This window comes from Sinocyclocheilus rhinocerous, unplaced genomic scaffold, assembly GCF_001515625.1.
Source record: "Sinocyclocheilus rhinocerous isolate Xijiao unplaced genomic scaffold, SAMN03320098_v1.1 scaffold498, whole genome shotgun sequence".
Lineage (NCBI taxonomy): Eukaryota > Metazoa > Chordata > Actinopteri > Cypriniformes > Cyprinidae > Sinocyclocheilus > Sinocyclocheilus rhinocerous.
The window spans coordinates 205735-217894 of record NW_015633594.1 but is presented as its reverse complement, the minus strand read 5'-3'; the positions used below and the strand labels follow the sequence as shown (position 1 = coordinate 217894).

General features: G+C 36.0%; 2 protein-coding genes across 2 annotated transcripts in view; both read right to left on the bottom strand.

The window, feature by feature from the left end:
• kel (Kell metallo-endopeptidase (Kell blood group)) overlaps window positions 1-769 on the bottom strand; it is a 13741-nt gene extending 12972 nt beyond the window's left edge. Inside the window, exon 1 of the mRNA XM_016558481.1 lies at window positions 509-769. Coding sequence (XP_016413967.1) covers window positions 509-535 — 27 coding nt within the window. The 5' untranslated portion in view covers window positions 536-769. The remainder of the gene's footprint in view (window positions 1-508) is intronic.
• Window positions 770-1247: 478 nt separating this feature from the next.
• Window positions 1248-12160, bottom strand: part of LOC107744703 (zyxin-like) — a 28859-nt gene continuing 17946 nt past the window's right edge. Inside the window, exons 3-10 of the mRNA XM_016558523.1 lie at window positions 10560-10737; window positions 9074-9167; window positions 7878-8108; window positions 6874-7006; window positions 4806-4975; window positions 4442-4620; window positions 2926-3046; window positions 1248-2815 (exon numbers count right to left, since the gene is read on the bottom strand). Of these exons, the coding sequence (XP_016414009.1) occupies window positions 2702-2815; window positions 2926-3046; window positions 4442-4620; window positions 4806-4975; window positions 6874-7006; window positions 7878-8108; window positions 9074-9167; window positions 10560-10737 (1220 nt within the window). The 3' untranslated portion in view covers window positions 1248-2701. The remainder of the gene's footprint in view (window positions 2816-2925; window positions 3047-4441; window positions 4621-4805; window positions 4976-6873; window positions 7007-7877; window positions 8109-9073; window positions 9168-10559; window positions 10738-12160) is intronic.

Here is a 12160-nt window from a genome sequence, read left to right as displayed (position 1 = left end):
ATATATATATATATATATATATATATATAAAGAAAGTAGCGCCAATTTCAGTTACCTGGATGAGAGAAATGTGTTGCCAAGGACGACGGTTCGAAATATCTCTTACTGTCGCGACGGACCAATCAGAGTCAAGAATTCCACTGAGTTGTGTAAATGAACAGCATCATGAACTTCCCTTTGCATTAACCTCAGGTTAGGTGCCTTGCATTAGGGCATATTGTTGATGACTAGAGGACATTGAACTGGGAGTCTACACTACACTACGCCACCCATCTATTATATACTAGAAACTTTATGACATAAAGCAGAACTTTATAATTTAGGCAAAACCTCTACAGCACACTGCTAAAAGTGCTTATATGGGTAACCCGAGTTCAAATCTGGCTTGTGGTGTTTCCTGATCTCTTCCCACCACCCTCTGTCATTTCCTGTGACTACCACGGTCCTATTAATAAAACTGGCAAAAGACCAAAAATGGAAAACCGTGGGTATATCTTGAAAGCCTCACCTGATGAACAGCTGGGTTCTCGTCCATCCTGTTCTGCTTCTTACTTTTCGCTTTTGTGTCTGTTTGGTCAGGATTCTTCCTACATAATGTTCTTCCAGCGAAGCTTTCTGTTTCGTCACACTGTTCCTCTTTCTATCTCTCCTCCGTCAACCACAAGTCATCCAACTACTATCTTCCCTCATCACACTCTCTGTTCACTCTTTCACTGACTGATAAACATGTAATGACTTAGCTTCCCACAAGACCCCTCTCTTTAACACATACATAAGCGGGCTGTTTCTGCATATATTTCCTGAATCTCACCATTGCTTAAATTTATGAGGGCCAGAAGATGATTTTGCTCCAAAATCCATCAACTGGATCAAGTCACCCAAGTTAAACTTGAGGAAACACAAACACTAAACGGGAAAAAAACCTGCAAGCACATTTTTAAAGCTCCTCGGTATAGGAAGTGGCATAGTTAATATTCATTTCTATATACCTTCGATGTGACATTTTTACATACACAGACGTCGGCACTCCTGACTATCAGTGGTGTATGTGAGGCTGGTGCCGGCTGATAAGAACTGAGGGGGTGTGAGAGGAGCAAAACCACAAAAGAGCACGTCACACATTGCGTGGGAACGAACTTGTTTGGAAGCCGTCACACGACAAAACCATAAACATACACGGAACTTCAAAAATACACATTACTTTAAGAAGAAAATGAAACTGACCAAGATGGGAAAAGACTGAGACATTCAAGAAACATCTTTTAGGTCCAGTGACAGATCAAAAAAGTGCTCTGTTTGTCAATTTCATACTTTTATTAGTTCAGAATACAGTACAAATGTGGAAAAAAGAAATGATAGCAAAATTAACACGTTGGCATACTTTCGACCGTAAACATGCACACATTCACATAAGAGAGGAATTTAGATGTTCAGTTTACAAAAAAAAAAAAGACAAAAGTACTGGTGAATGGTAAATACAAGGGTTCAAATGGTCAATAACAGCATACTGAATTCAGCAGTGTTGTGATACCAGCATGAAAATGAGGCAACTGTGAAACATGATGTATAAAACACTGTAATAACAATAACAAATCATGCATAATGTGTTGGATTTGGTCATGTAAGATTTTTTATGATGGGAGCCATAGGTTTATTTGGTTACATCAAATATGAGAATTTCTTGGACAAGAGAGTCGAGGGAAACAGGTGCATAGAGAAATAAAACAAAACAAATGTTTCTGAGCTATGTAAAACAGATGTAATTCTCAAAATAATATCAGCGCTACCTTAAAGCCAATATAAAATGGGCTCAGTGGCTGATGTGCTTTTCTTTGGAGATACATTTTCATCAAACTGACCTACATTTGTGCAATCGCTAAACACCGCAATATATGGAATGAAAAACAACTGAACTGATATTGGCTATGATAATCAATGCATCATCATCACATATTTAGTTCGATACGTTTTAGGACAAAACGAATGTGCTTCTTAAAATATTTGTTCATTTACAGGTAAACAGTTCTTATAAATGAAGCATGCATGACAAATACACAAATCGCATTGTTCTTTCACCTTTCCCTGCCTTTGTTTTTGCTTATTTTACATTTGTCGCGACTACATTTCACACAGAGCCCTTCTCATCAACTACAAGGTATGTTTTGGAAAGCCTTATTGAAAGTGCATGGATGGCTGTGGATAAACAGACTTTACGTCTCACCTCAGTAGTCAGCTGTGGTACAATTTATGGATGTTCTGAGTTTTTTTTAAAGGCATGCTGGGAGTCGTACAGCTCGCTGAGCTGAGACGGCAGTGCAGTACATTACTTCTGCACCGAATCAGCCTCTACAGTAAAAATTCAAGCCAAAAAACAGCTCTAAAAATCACTTCTCTAACACTTTACATATTAATCTAGGGGTAAAAACTACAACATGGAGGCACTAACACTGTGCTCGCACACATCAAGCCCTATCAGAAAGACACCAGGGCAAAGGGGGCAAGCTATTGGCCGAGCTCTGAATAAGGCCATTCAGAAAAAGCAGCAGAGCTTTGTCGAAAGAAGACGAAACTGTCATTGAGCAAACATGAGGAAAATTAGAAAATGACAATGTGAAATGGAACACATTCGGCAAATGCATTTTCAAAGCTGAGCCAATTATGTGTCTTAAATTTGGTTTAGGTTTGTGGCAAGTTCCACCAATCAATGTTTGGCCTGCTTGGCACGTTGGGTATGGCATTTCATGCACAGAATTCTGCCATCAAATGGATAGCAGCCATCAGCGTCTGCCTCTATGGAAAGGGGGCGAGCACAATCCTGCAATGAAAGAAAGTAAAAAAAATGTATTTGAAAGTTAAGAAGCATCATTTTTGTAATCTGTGGCTGGTACAAATAGGTAAAGGTCACAAATGGAAGTGTCTTCACACCTCACAGCGGTAGCACTTCAGGTGAAAGTTCTTCTCTAAGGCAACAACCCTGACTGTCTCTTCACTTCCAGGGTCGGGAATAATCGGCTCATTGCAGCTTACGCAAAGAGGAGAGAACCGGCTGAGGGAGAGAACAAGACGGAGTGAGGTTATGATATACAAAACTTTTTTTTTTAAACATTGTATAACATTTTTTTATGGGTGTTTATTCAACTTCAGGCACATTTATGACCCAAGAGTTGATTTTTATTTCTATTCTATTAAAAACGTTTTTTTTGTGTTATATTAAGTTCACATTAAAACAGATTTTTTTTAACATTTACCTTTCTATTTTAAAATGACTTTTGTTTATAGATTTTATTGTATTACTCTTATCATAGTCAGACTTTCAATCTTAAAATATGAAAATCCATCATAAAAATGACAATTTAAAAAAACATAATACAAAGTGAGAAAAAAAATCAAGTAATTTCTATACAGTCGTGGTCAGAATTATTGGCACCCTTGGTAAATATGATCAAAGAAGGCTATGCAAATAAATCTGTATTGTTAATCATTTTGATCTTTTATTTAAAAATTTTTTAATAACATGTGAATTTTTAAAATAAAAGATCAAAATGATTAACAATGCAGATTTATATTCACAGCCTTCTTTGATCATATTTACCAAGGGTGCCAATAATTCTGACCACGACTGTTTATACAGTGTGAAAATTATTTGCATAAACTTTTTATACAATTGCCCGAATTGCATAATTTCCACCAGACTAAACAACTTTGCTCCAATAAAATGCACAAAAAAAAAAAACCTAAATAAAATTCTAAAAAATTTGCGCAGTTTTTTATCAAGAAAGTGAAGAGCACATCTGAGATAAAATATGAGACGTGATTTATGAAGACAATGTAATATTACTTGTGAACAAATTTTTGTGCATCATTTCCAATCTGAGCTGTAATCCAGCTACACAAAATGTATGAAAATACTACTTATGGTTTTAATATAGGATCATTTCATATAATAACTTTCCACCACAATAAAAAAAAATTGCCTCTAATAAAGTGCCTTCAACAGTAGTGTACTTTTATCAAAGCATGTCTGAGGTAAAATATGAGACATGATGTATGAAGAAAAAAGGTAATATCAATTGAGTACAGAAAAATTTTGTGCATCACTTCCAATCATGCTGTAAGTCAGTTACACAAAAAGTATGAAAATACCATTTCATTGTATTTAGAATACATAAGATGATAACTAAGAAATGAACATTGCAAAAACATATAAAAATTAATTCCCACCACTAAATTAAACCCAAATTAAATAAACTCATTTCGAAACTTGTGGTTTAAGGAAGTTTCATTTTATAGGTCCAAGAATGTCCATAGGTAAAGAACAACCCATATTAAATCTCACCGATTTATTCATAACATTGATGACTGACTGAATGTGATAATTATTTCAAATGCTCTAGAGTATAACTGAGAGCTGTGACAGGTCTGGGATTTGGTGATAGCTCACCGATGGTAATCTTTGACACAGTAAGGGTTGTTTTTGTCATCGGTGATGAATGGAGCGCCCTCCAGGGTGCAGCCACAGGTAGAGCAGAGGAAACAGTGGGCATGGAAAGACTGGCCCACCGCCTTCAGGACACGATCGGTGATCCGCTCCCCACAGCGGGAACACACAGCCAGAGAATTCTGGAAACACACAAATCACACCCGAAGACAAACAGTAAGAAAAACAATGCTACGCTTTAATGAACAAAATGGGTAACTGAATAAGTTCCCACGTTAACATGTGCATATCTATAATGTTCTCCTGATTCCAAAAAATGTAAACCGAAAAATATGTCATTTCACATGTCTAAACAGGTTTGCCTCACCATGTAGCAGTCCTCACACTGAGGCGTTCTGTCACAGTCGTAGAACTGCATGCCCTGTAGGGGGCGCCGACAGGTCACGCAGCAGAAACAATGCGAGTGGTAGAGTTTATCCATCGCTCTTACTGCTGGCTGAGATCTAGACAGAGCCTCTCCACATTTACCACACACCTCTGAAAGGAAACATATGTTCACATTAAGAATGGAAATTAGAGATTGTGGACAAGGAGTGATTTATGAGGTAAAGAAAGGTTAATTATGGAGCAGTACACACAGATTAGTCTCTAGGGTGATAACTGGGTGACTGGAGAGGTGCCTGTTCAACCTGGTTAAAAGGTCTCAGTTAAACAGCACAGCCTCACTAACTGACCCTAAGCCCCGCCTTAAAAACATTTATGACCAATCCAACCATCAGCAACTCTTGTCATTCACCATAGAGTACATCAGTCAGTTATAGAAGTAAAAATCCCATTCATTTTTTTCATAGAGGAACTGATTTTTAACGATAACTTGTAAGCCTTTGAAGACAGACCAACTGTGAGCTATGAGGTTGTTAATCGATGGTATTTGCTTTTGTCGAAGCCAGTCTGTAGTATTTCAACTTAGTTTTTAAACAGTCACGTTTAACAGCGGAATTCTTGGTGAAAAACTACATTACCAATGATTTTGCCCCCAAATTATTATTTTTTTTTAAATCTCCACCAATCAGAGAATCGTGACAAGCAAATCCCGCCAAAAGAACTAAAGCTACTACTTTTGTGTGCGCTACTGTCATCATTACGACAACAAAAATCTATTACTACTTCGATAGTACACTTTTCAATTAATTTGGGTATATTTAGGTTTATAACGGGTATGGTTCTCACCTTATTGATAAACAGAATCAGAATCAGAATAAGCTTTATTCGCCAAGTGTGTGCAAACACACAAGGAATTTGTTGTGTTTTTTTAGGAGCTCTTGGTACAAACATGCTGTAAATACATATATAACATGAGAACAGAAAGAACATTTTAAATAAGACTAAGGAAAAAACAAAAAATGCATAATAATATTAATAATGTGGTATACATCTGGAACAGAAGATTTATGTAATATCAATTTTGTGATTCACCTCATAGCTGCCTTGTTTGGTTCATGGCTCTTTAATGAAGACTTTAAAATCCCTATGAGAAAAATACTTCTGGAACCCCCCATATAACTTTCTTTCTCCACTGTATGGAAGAAGAAAAAAATAAATTTTTTCAAATTACCTTTTGTGTTTCACAGAAAAAAGAAAGACATACAGGTTTGAAAAGGCACAAAGGTGAGTAAATGCTCTCTCTTCATTTTTGGGTGAAGTTGCTCTTTAACACAAATCTCCATTTCTAATTTCTACAGGGCCTTTTGTGATGTTTGCCTGACTGAGCAACAGCAACAAGGAGGGGCAGAGCTCAGTGAAGGATCATAACAACAAACCGGGCAATAAAGAACTAAATCAATCTATGAACAACAATATATCAGTCTTAAAAATAAACCTACAAACACTGAACATAAAAACACCAATAAACATTTTATTTCAGTTGTATGTGAAAGTAGGCTGATCAAATCCAAAACTGATCAAAAAGTATTTTTAGCTTTCACCTGCATACACATCTAAGCTACTAAGGAAAAAAAAAAAACTCAATACTGACAAAGACAGAGTGAGATCATTACAACACTCATCCAGAGAGATCCAGACACGGGAGAGGTGAAGCGCTGTACTGTTTAGACACTGCTAATAGAGTAATAAACTGAGATAGAGAAGCTACATCAAGCTGAACACCTACACAGACTGATAAAGAGAGAGAGAGACGGAGAAAGAGCAAGAGAAGTCTGGCACCATCGCACAGTCAGTGTTTATAACAGCTTGTCTGCTGTGCATTAAACAAGAGCCATATGGACGTCTATGACTGAGGCTTAAATTACCATCAAACCCAGGAAATCACTGAAATTAGAATAAATAAAAAAGATAAATCAAATCATAAGGGTATGGGTGTGTACACAAGGTGGAGGTGACTGTGTGTAGGAGGAGAGCTGATAGTGTTGGTGTACCTGTAGCCGGAGAGGTGATCACAGGAGGATGATTGTCCATGTCTTTGATAAAGTCCTTAGTCATTTTCTCCAGCTCTTCTACTTCCCTCATAGTGAGAGGAGCTCCACCAGGACCTGAACCTGAACCAGACACCTGAAATGCAACAGCATCACAAATTACTCCATTCATTTCAAACATTCGTTTTTAAAGATCATTTCAGTTTTACATCTGCAAACTTCATATTTTTTAAGTAATGTAAAACTTAAAAAAAGTAAAAGTGCCAAACAGTAAAAGCAGTAATATTGTGAACTATTATTACAATTTAAAATAAGTTTTTATTTGAATACAAATTTTTAAAAAATATATCATTTATTCCTGTGATGGCAAAGCTGAAGTCGTCAGTGTCACATGATCTTTCAGAAATCATTCTAATATGCTGATTTGGTATGCTCAAGAAACATTTATTATTACTATCAATATGTTTTATGTGGAAACAGTGATTGATTTTCAGGATTCTTTGATGAACAGAAAGACTAAATAAACAAAATTTATTTGAAATAGAAATCTTTTGTAATGTAAATGTATTTACTGTCAGTTTTGATCAATTTAATGTATCCTTGCTGAAAAAAAGACAATTTTCACCATTCAAAATCTAACTAATATCTTATTTGCACATTAAATTTATTGTCTTTTATTTTATGCTTCTCTTTAATCATTTATTGCTGCCTTTACACTGCAAAGTCAGTTCTGCATCACATCTTGTTCTTGACATAAAACATAATGTGCTTTGATTGACATGACATCAAAATTTAAGACAGCTCTAACACAGCATTGCATTCACTAAACTAAAGCCTAAAACTTAACCTTAACCAAAACCGCAAAACTAGTCTTTTACCACCGAATACTGGTACTTTCTTCACGAAATATCTTTATTTTCCAGTTTATTGAATTCATTTTGATTTTGTTACCTTACGTTATCTTTATTTATATAACTGCATCACATTACAATCTAAAGCAGACCCACCTTTGGTGGAACCGTGTTTCCTGCTGATCTGTTGAATGACGAGACGGGCGATATTTTAGGTGCAGCAGGAGAAGGCGGAGCAAAGCTTTGCTGACTGCCAGTGGGAGATGTTTCCGAGTGATTGAATGTAGGTGCAGGGGCAGGAATATTCGCTGGTCGAGGAACAGGGGCGGGAGGGGCGGCAGGTGGAGGTGGTGGGAAAGAGCTTTGGGCGATATGCAAATTACCATGCTTCCACACAAAGGGTCATAAAACTCCCCAGTATTTCCAAACTCCCACTTGGGATTCCGGCCTTTCTCATTGGACAAGCCCACCTTGAGAGGCGTGAATCTTCGCAGACTTTAAAGGCCTCACATTCAGTGACCCGCCCAGGGTCGGTGGTTCGGTTAGATTCTAAGATGAAGACATGAGCTAGAACGCTTCTGCAACCCCCCCTAAGTACGTGCCAGGCTTCGGCCTTGACTTTTCCATTCACCAAGATTCTCTGACTCAAACTGGTTCTTTTTCATCAACCAACTTCAGCAAAGATCAACTTGAACCTTCAGATTGCATCAAGCCTCTCTTTCAGACAGACGAGACGTGCAAGTATTCAAACTTAGTTTTATTAATTGATACATTAAGTATCATGGGTACCTTGTTACAAAGGTGCGTTTGAACTAAGAATCTGATGTTTCCTTCAGGCGGTAGATCTGCTGAATATGCAAATGGTTCCATAACTTCATATTCTTTTTTCTCTTCTCTTTACTGCGTTAAGCTTTTAACCCTTTCCTATACCAACTGTATGCGTGTGTGTGTGTGTGTGTATGTGTAGGTGTATGTTAGACTAGTTTTTTTTTTAAGTGTTTATGTAGTTAATAAAGTCTTATTTGTATCACACTTGACGTTGTTCATTGTTTACTCATAACTGGCGTCCCTAATCATGCAGATTTATGCTGCAGGCTCTGTGTAGAGTTGTACAGTAAGAAAGTTATTTCCCTTAACCAGGAAATTAACGTTCTTAGAATTGACAGACAGTTGACCCTGAGAGGTCAAGTAAATATCTACAGCGGATCTAAATATTTATAATTAATTATAACTAGTTATGATTAATTATTCATATTTCCCCATGAGCTGATTCGCTACATAAGGTTTAAAAATTAATGAGAAATAGCTAAACCCTGAAAGTCAAGATAAGAGGTTAAAGGCTCTGAGTTTACCTTTGGATTGAAAGGTCCGCTAGTCTCCATCTCTGATAACATATTGGTCAAAGAGCCCAGCTGCCTGTCAAAACTGGTCTGTTTCTCAAACAGCCTCTATGGAGAACAAAACAAGAGATAAGAGAGAATATGGGAGAATAAAAAAAAAAAGACAAGATGAGTGTGGGGTGTAGAAGAGGTCAGAGAGGAGAATGACAAGAAAGGGTGAATCAACCATGAAACCAGACGTAGTCTTAAAAAGAGAACAAGAGTATATAAATGTGAGGCAATAAAAGGGTGGGACAGAGTACAAAGCAATAACAAAGGAATATGTGAAACAGAAAATGACAGGATCAGAGCTGAAAACAATCCAGAGAACATTAAAAGTGTGAAGAACAGATATAAATAAGGATGAAGGAAACTGTGCCTTTTGAGAAGTGTTCCTAGATTATAATTAATGCCTAGTTAGTCATTTGATCAAATTATATGTGAAAATAAAAGGGCAGAATACGTGTGTGAATCCAAAATGAGAGGGATGACGCTCTTAGAAATCTGGAAGAGCTGAGAAAGACAAACAAATTACAGTCTTGCGGTTACAGAAATATGCACTTTCTATGACAAATGACCGCACTGCTCGACAGTAGAAAAGAAAGGGTCATCAGACGCCTTAAAAAGTACAAAACGTTCAAGATCAGGCACTATGGTCAACTACTTGAACAGCAACCGACTAGTTAGAATGACGTCTTTGTTCATTCATAGCAACTTGTTCTGTTTATTGCATCAATTAGCATCTTGTGAAGTGAAAAGCTGCATGTTTATAATAAACAAATTCATCAAGACGTCAACTTCAAACTGTGCTTCCCACTAAAAAATATTAGCTTGTAAACAATGTCACGTAAAGTTACATTTATCTCTGGAAAGCCATTTAATGTCCATAAGAAAAAATCTGATAGTCAGATAGAAAAAATAACTCTAGAGAGGAGCATTTTGCTAAATATATGCACTATATATTTTACGTTCATACTTAAACTGTTAGTGATGCCTTCATTATTTGTCAGGAAAGCAAGTTTTTATTACAGTCACTGTTTAAATGTTTATATTTAAACAATGAAATGGAGTAGAAAAGTCATTATATCATTAAAAAGTTGTTAAAAAATGTGTAATTTAAGTGTTTGTATACGACTTTTTATTTTTATTTGAGTGTTGATTATTAAATAAATTTGATTAATTGATTATTAAATAACTGTTATTTTCAGTTTTCAGCTAAATGAAAATTTTAATTTCAGTCTCGGTGTTCCAGGAAATGAATAATTTTGGTGCATCACTGATCAGAATGGAGTTATATAGGTTTGAAAAGGGATGAAACTGTGGTCAGTATAGTGCAACAGCATTTTAATCTTAAAGGAAAAGACATAAAGTCATAAAGATTGAGAATGATATAAGGGCAAGAAAAAACTGGTCAAGATTAAAATCAAATTGAAATTAAATCAAATATTTGGAAACCTACCTGGAAGGTACAGAGGTTAATTCCTCAGGAGATGCAGGGAGGTTCAGGTCCTCTGCAACTGGGGGCGGGGCTGGGAATGCAGGAGGAGGGGCATCAGATACAGGGGGTATGAGTTGGCATTCTGGAGGAGGGTCTGGAAGCTCTGCATCATCCAGTGGAGGAGGAGGGGGCGGAAAGTCTAATGAACGGAGGCAGTGGATTTCATTACACTTGCACCAAATCACAATAACAAAACAATCCCTTTCTGCATTGTTCATTCACCTCAACACAAAGCATGATAGCATAGCTTATCTGCATAGTGCACCTACATTAGCATTCAGTACATTGTTGCTTCTCATACGAAAAACAAATATTTAGATCATCAGGACTGGTATTTAATGGACAACACAGATAATGAATATGCCAGACATACAGGTGCATCTCAATAAATTAGAATGTCGTGGAAAAGTTTATTTCAGTAATTCAACTCAAATTGTGAAACTCGTGTATTAAATAAATTCAGTGCACACAGTTAAATGTGAGCCAAAATCATCACAATTAAAACAAACAAAGACTTAAACTACTTCAGTCTGTGTGCATTGAATTTATTTAATACAAGAGTTTCACAATTTGAGTTGAATTACTGAAATAAATGAACTTTTCCACAACATTCTAATTTATTGAGATGCACCTGTAAGTAAAGACAGAAAAATGCTATTTTAATCCTTCAAGTCATACTTGGTTGTTTATACGCTTTTAACACTTTGCTCAAAAGCGAATATTTTTACAGTCATGTCTGAAAATGCACTCTGTTGCCAAGTGCACATGTTGTTATTCTGGTGAGGAGAGAATTACTATAATTGTGCAATCTGTTACAGAAACTGCTAAGATAAACAAAGCTTAAGTCTGAAAAACAAGTAGAGTGAGCTTTCTTATAAGCACCTCACATTCAATTTATAATAAAGGATTAACAACCTATTATTGATATTATAATGAAGAAAAAAGCCAATTAAAAATATAATTATTTAACAAATAATTTAATATTTTGGCATAGTCTTCTATTATTATTATTATTAATATTATTTCTTGAAGTACATTTAATTTTTAATGAAATTAAAAACATATTTTAACACAACTAGGGTTGGGTATCATTCAAAAATGTTCAATATCGATACCAATACCTTGACATCAATACCGGTTCCTGAACAATACTTTTTTCTGTACTAATTTTATGAAATTTGTTTTAACAAGATTACATTACCTCAAAATTTTTTTATTTTGTCGGCTTGTTGAGGTTTTTACAGACTCAAAGACTCATCTCCTGAGCCAAAATTTAACCAACACAATAAATCAGTGCAAATTGTTTTAAAGGGGTCCTATTATGCTCTTTTATAAAGTCTTGATTTTGTTTTGGGGGTGTACTAGAACAGGCTCTCATACTAGGTTGTTTTTACACATTTTACACATCATACACATTATTTTTCACATATTTTACATTATTACAACACCTCTCTCCCCAGTCTGGCATGAACGAATAGTTCCTGTATCAAATGAAATGAAGGCCCGCCTTCTGAAATACAAAATGTGCTGCGATTGGTTAGCTGGGTCAGTGTGTGTTGTGA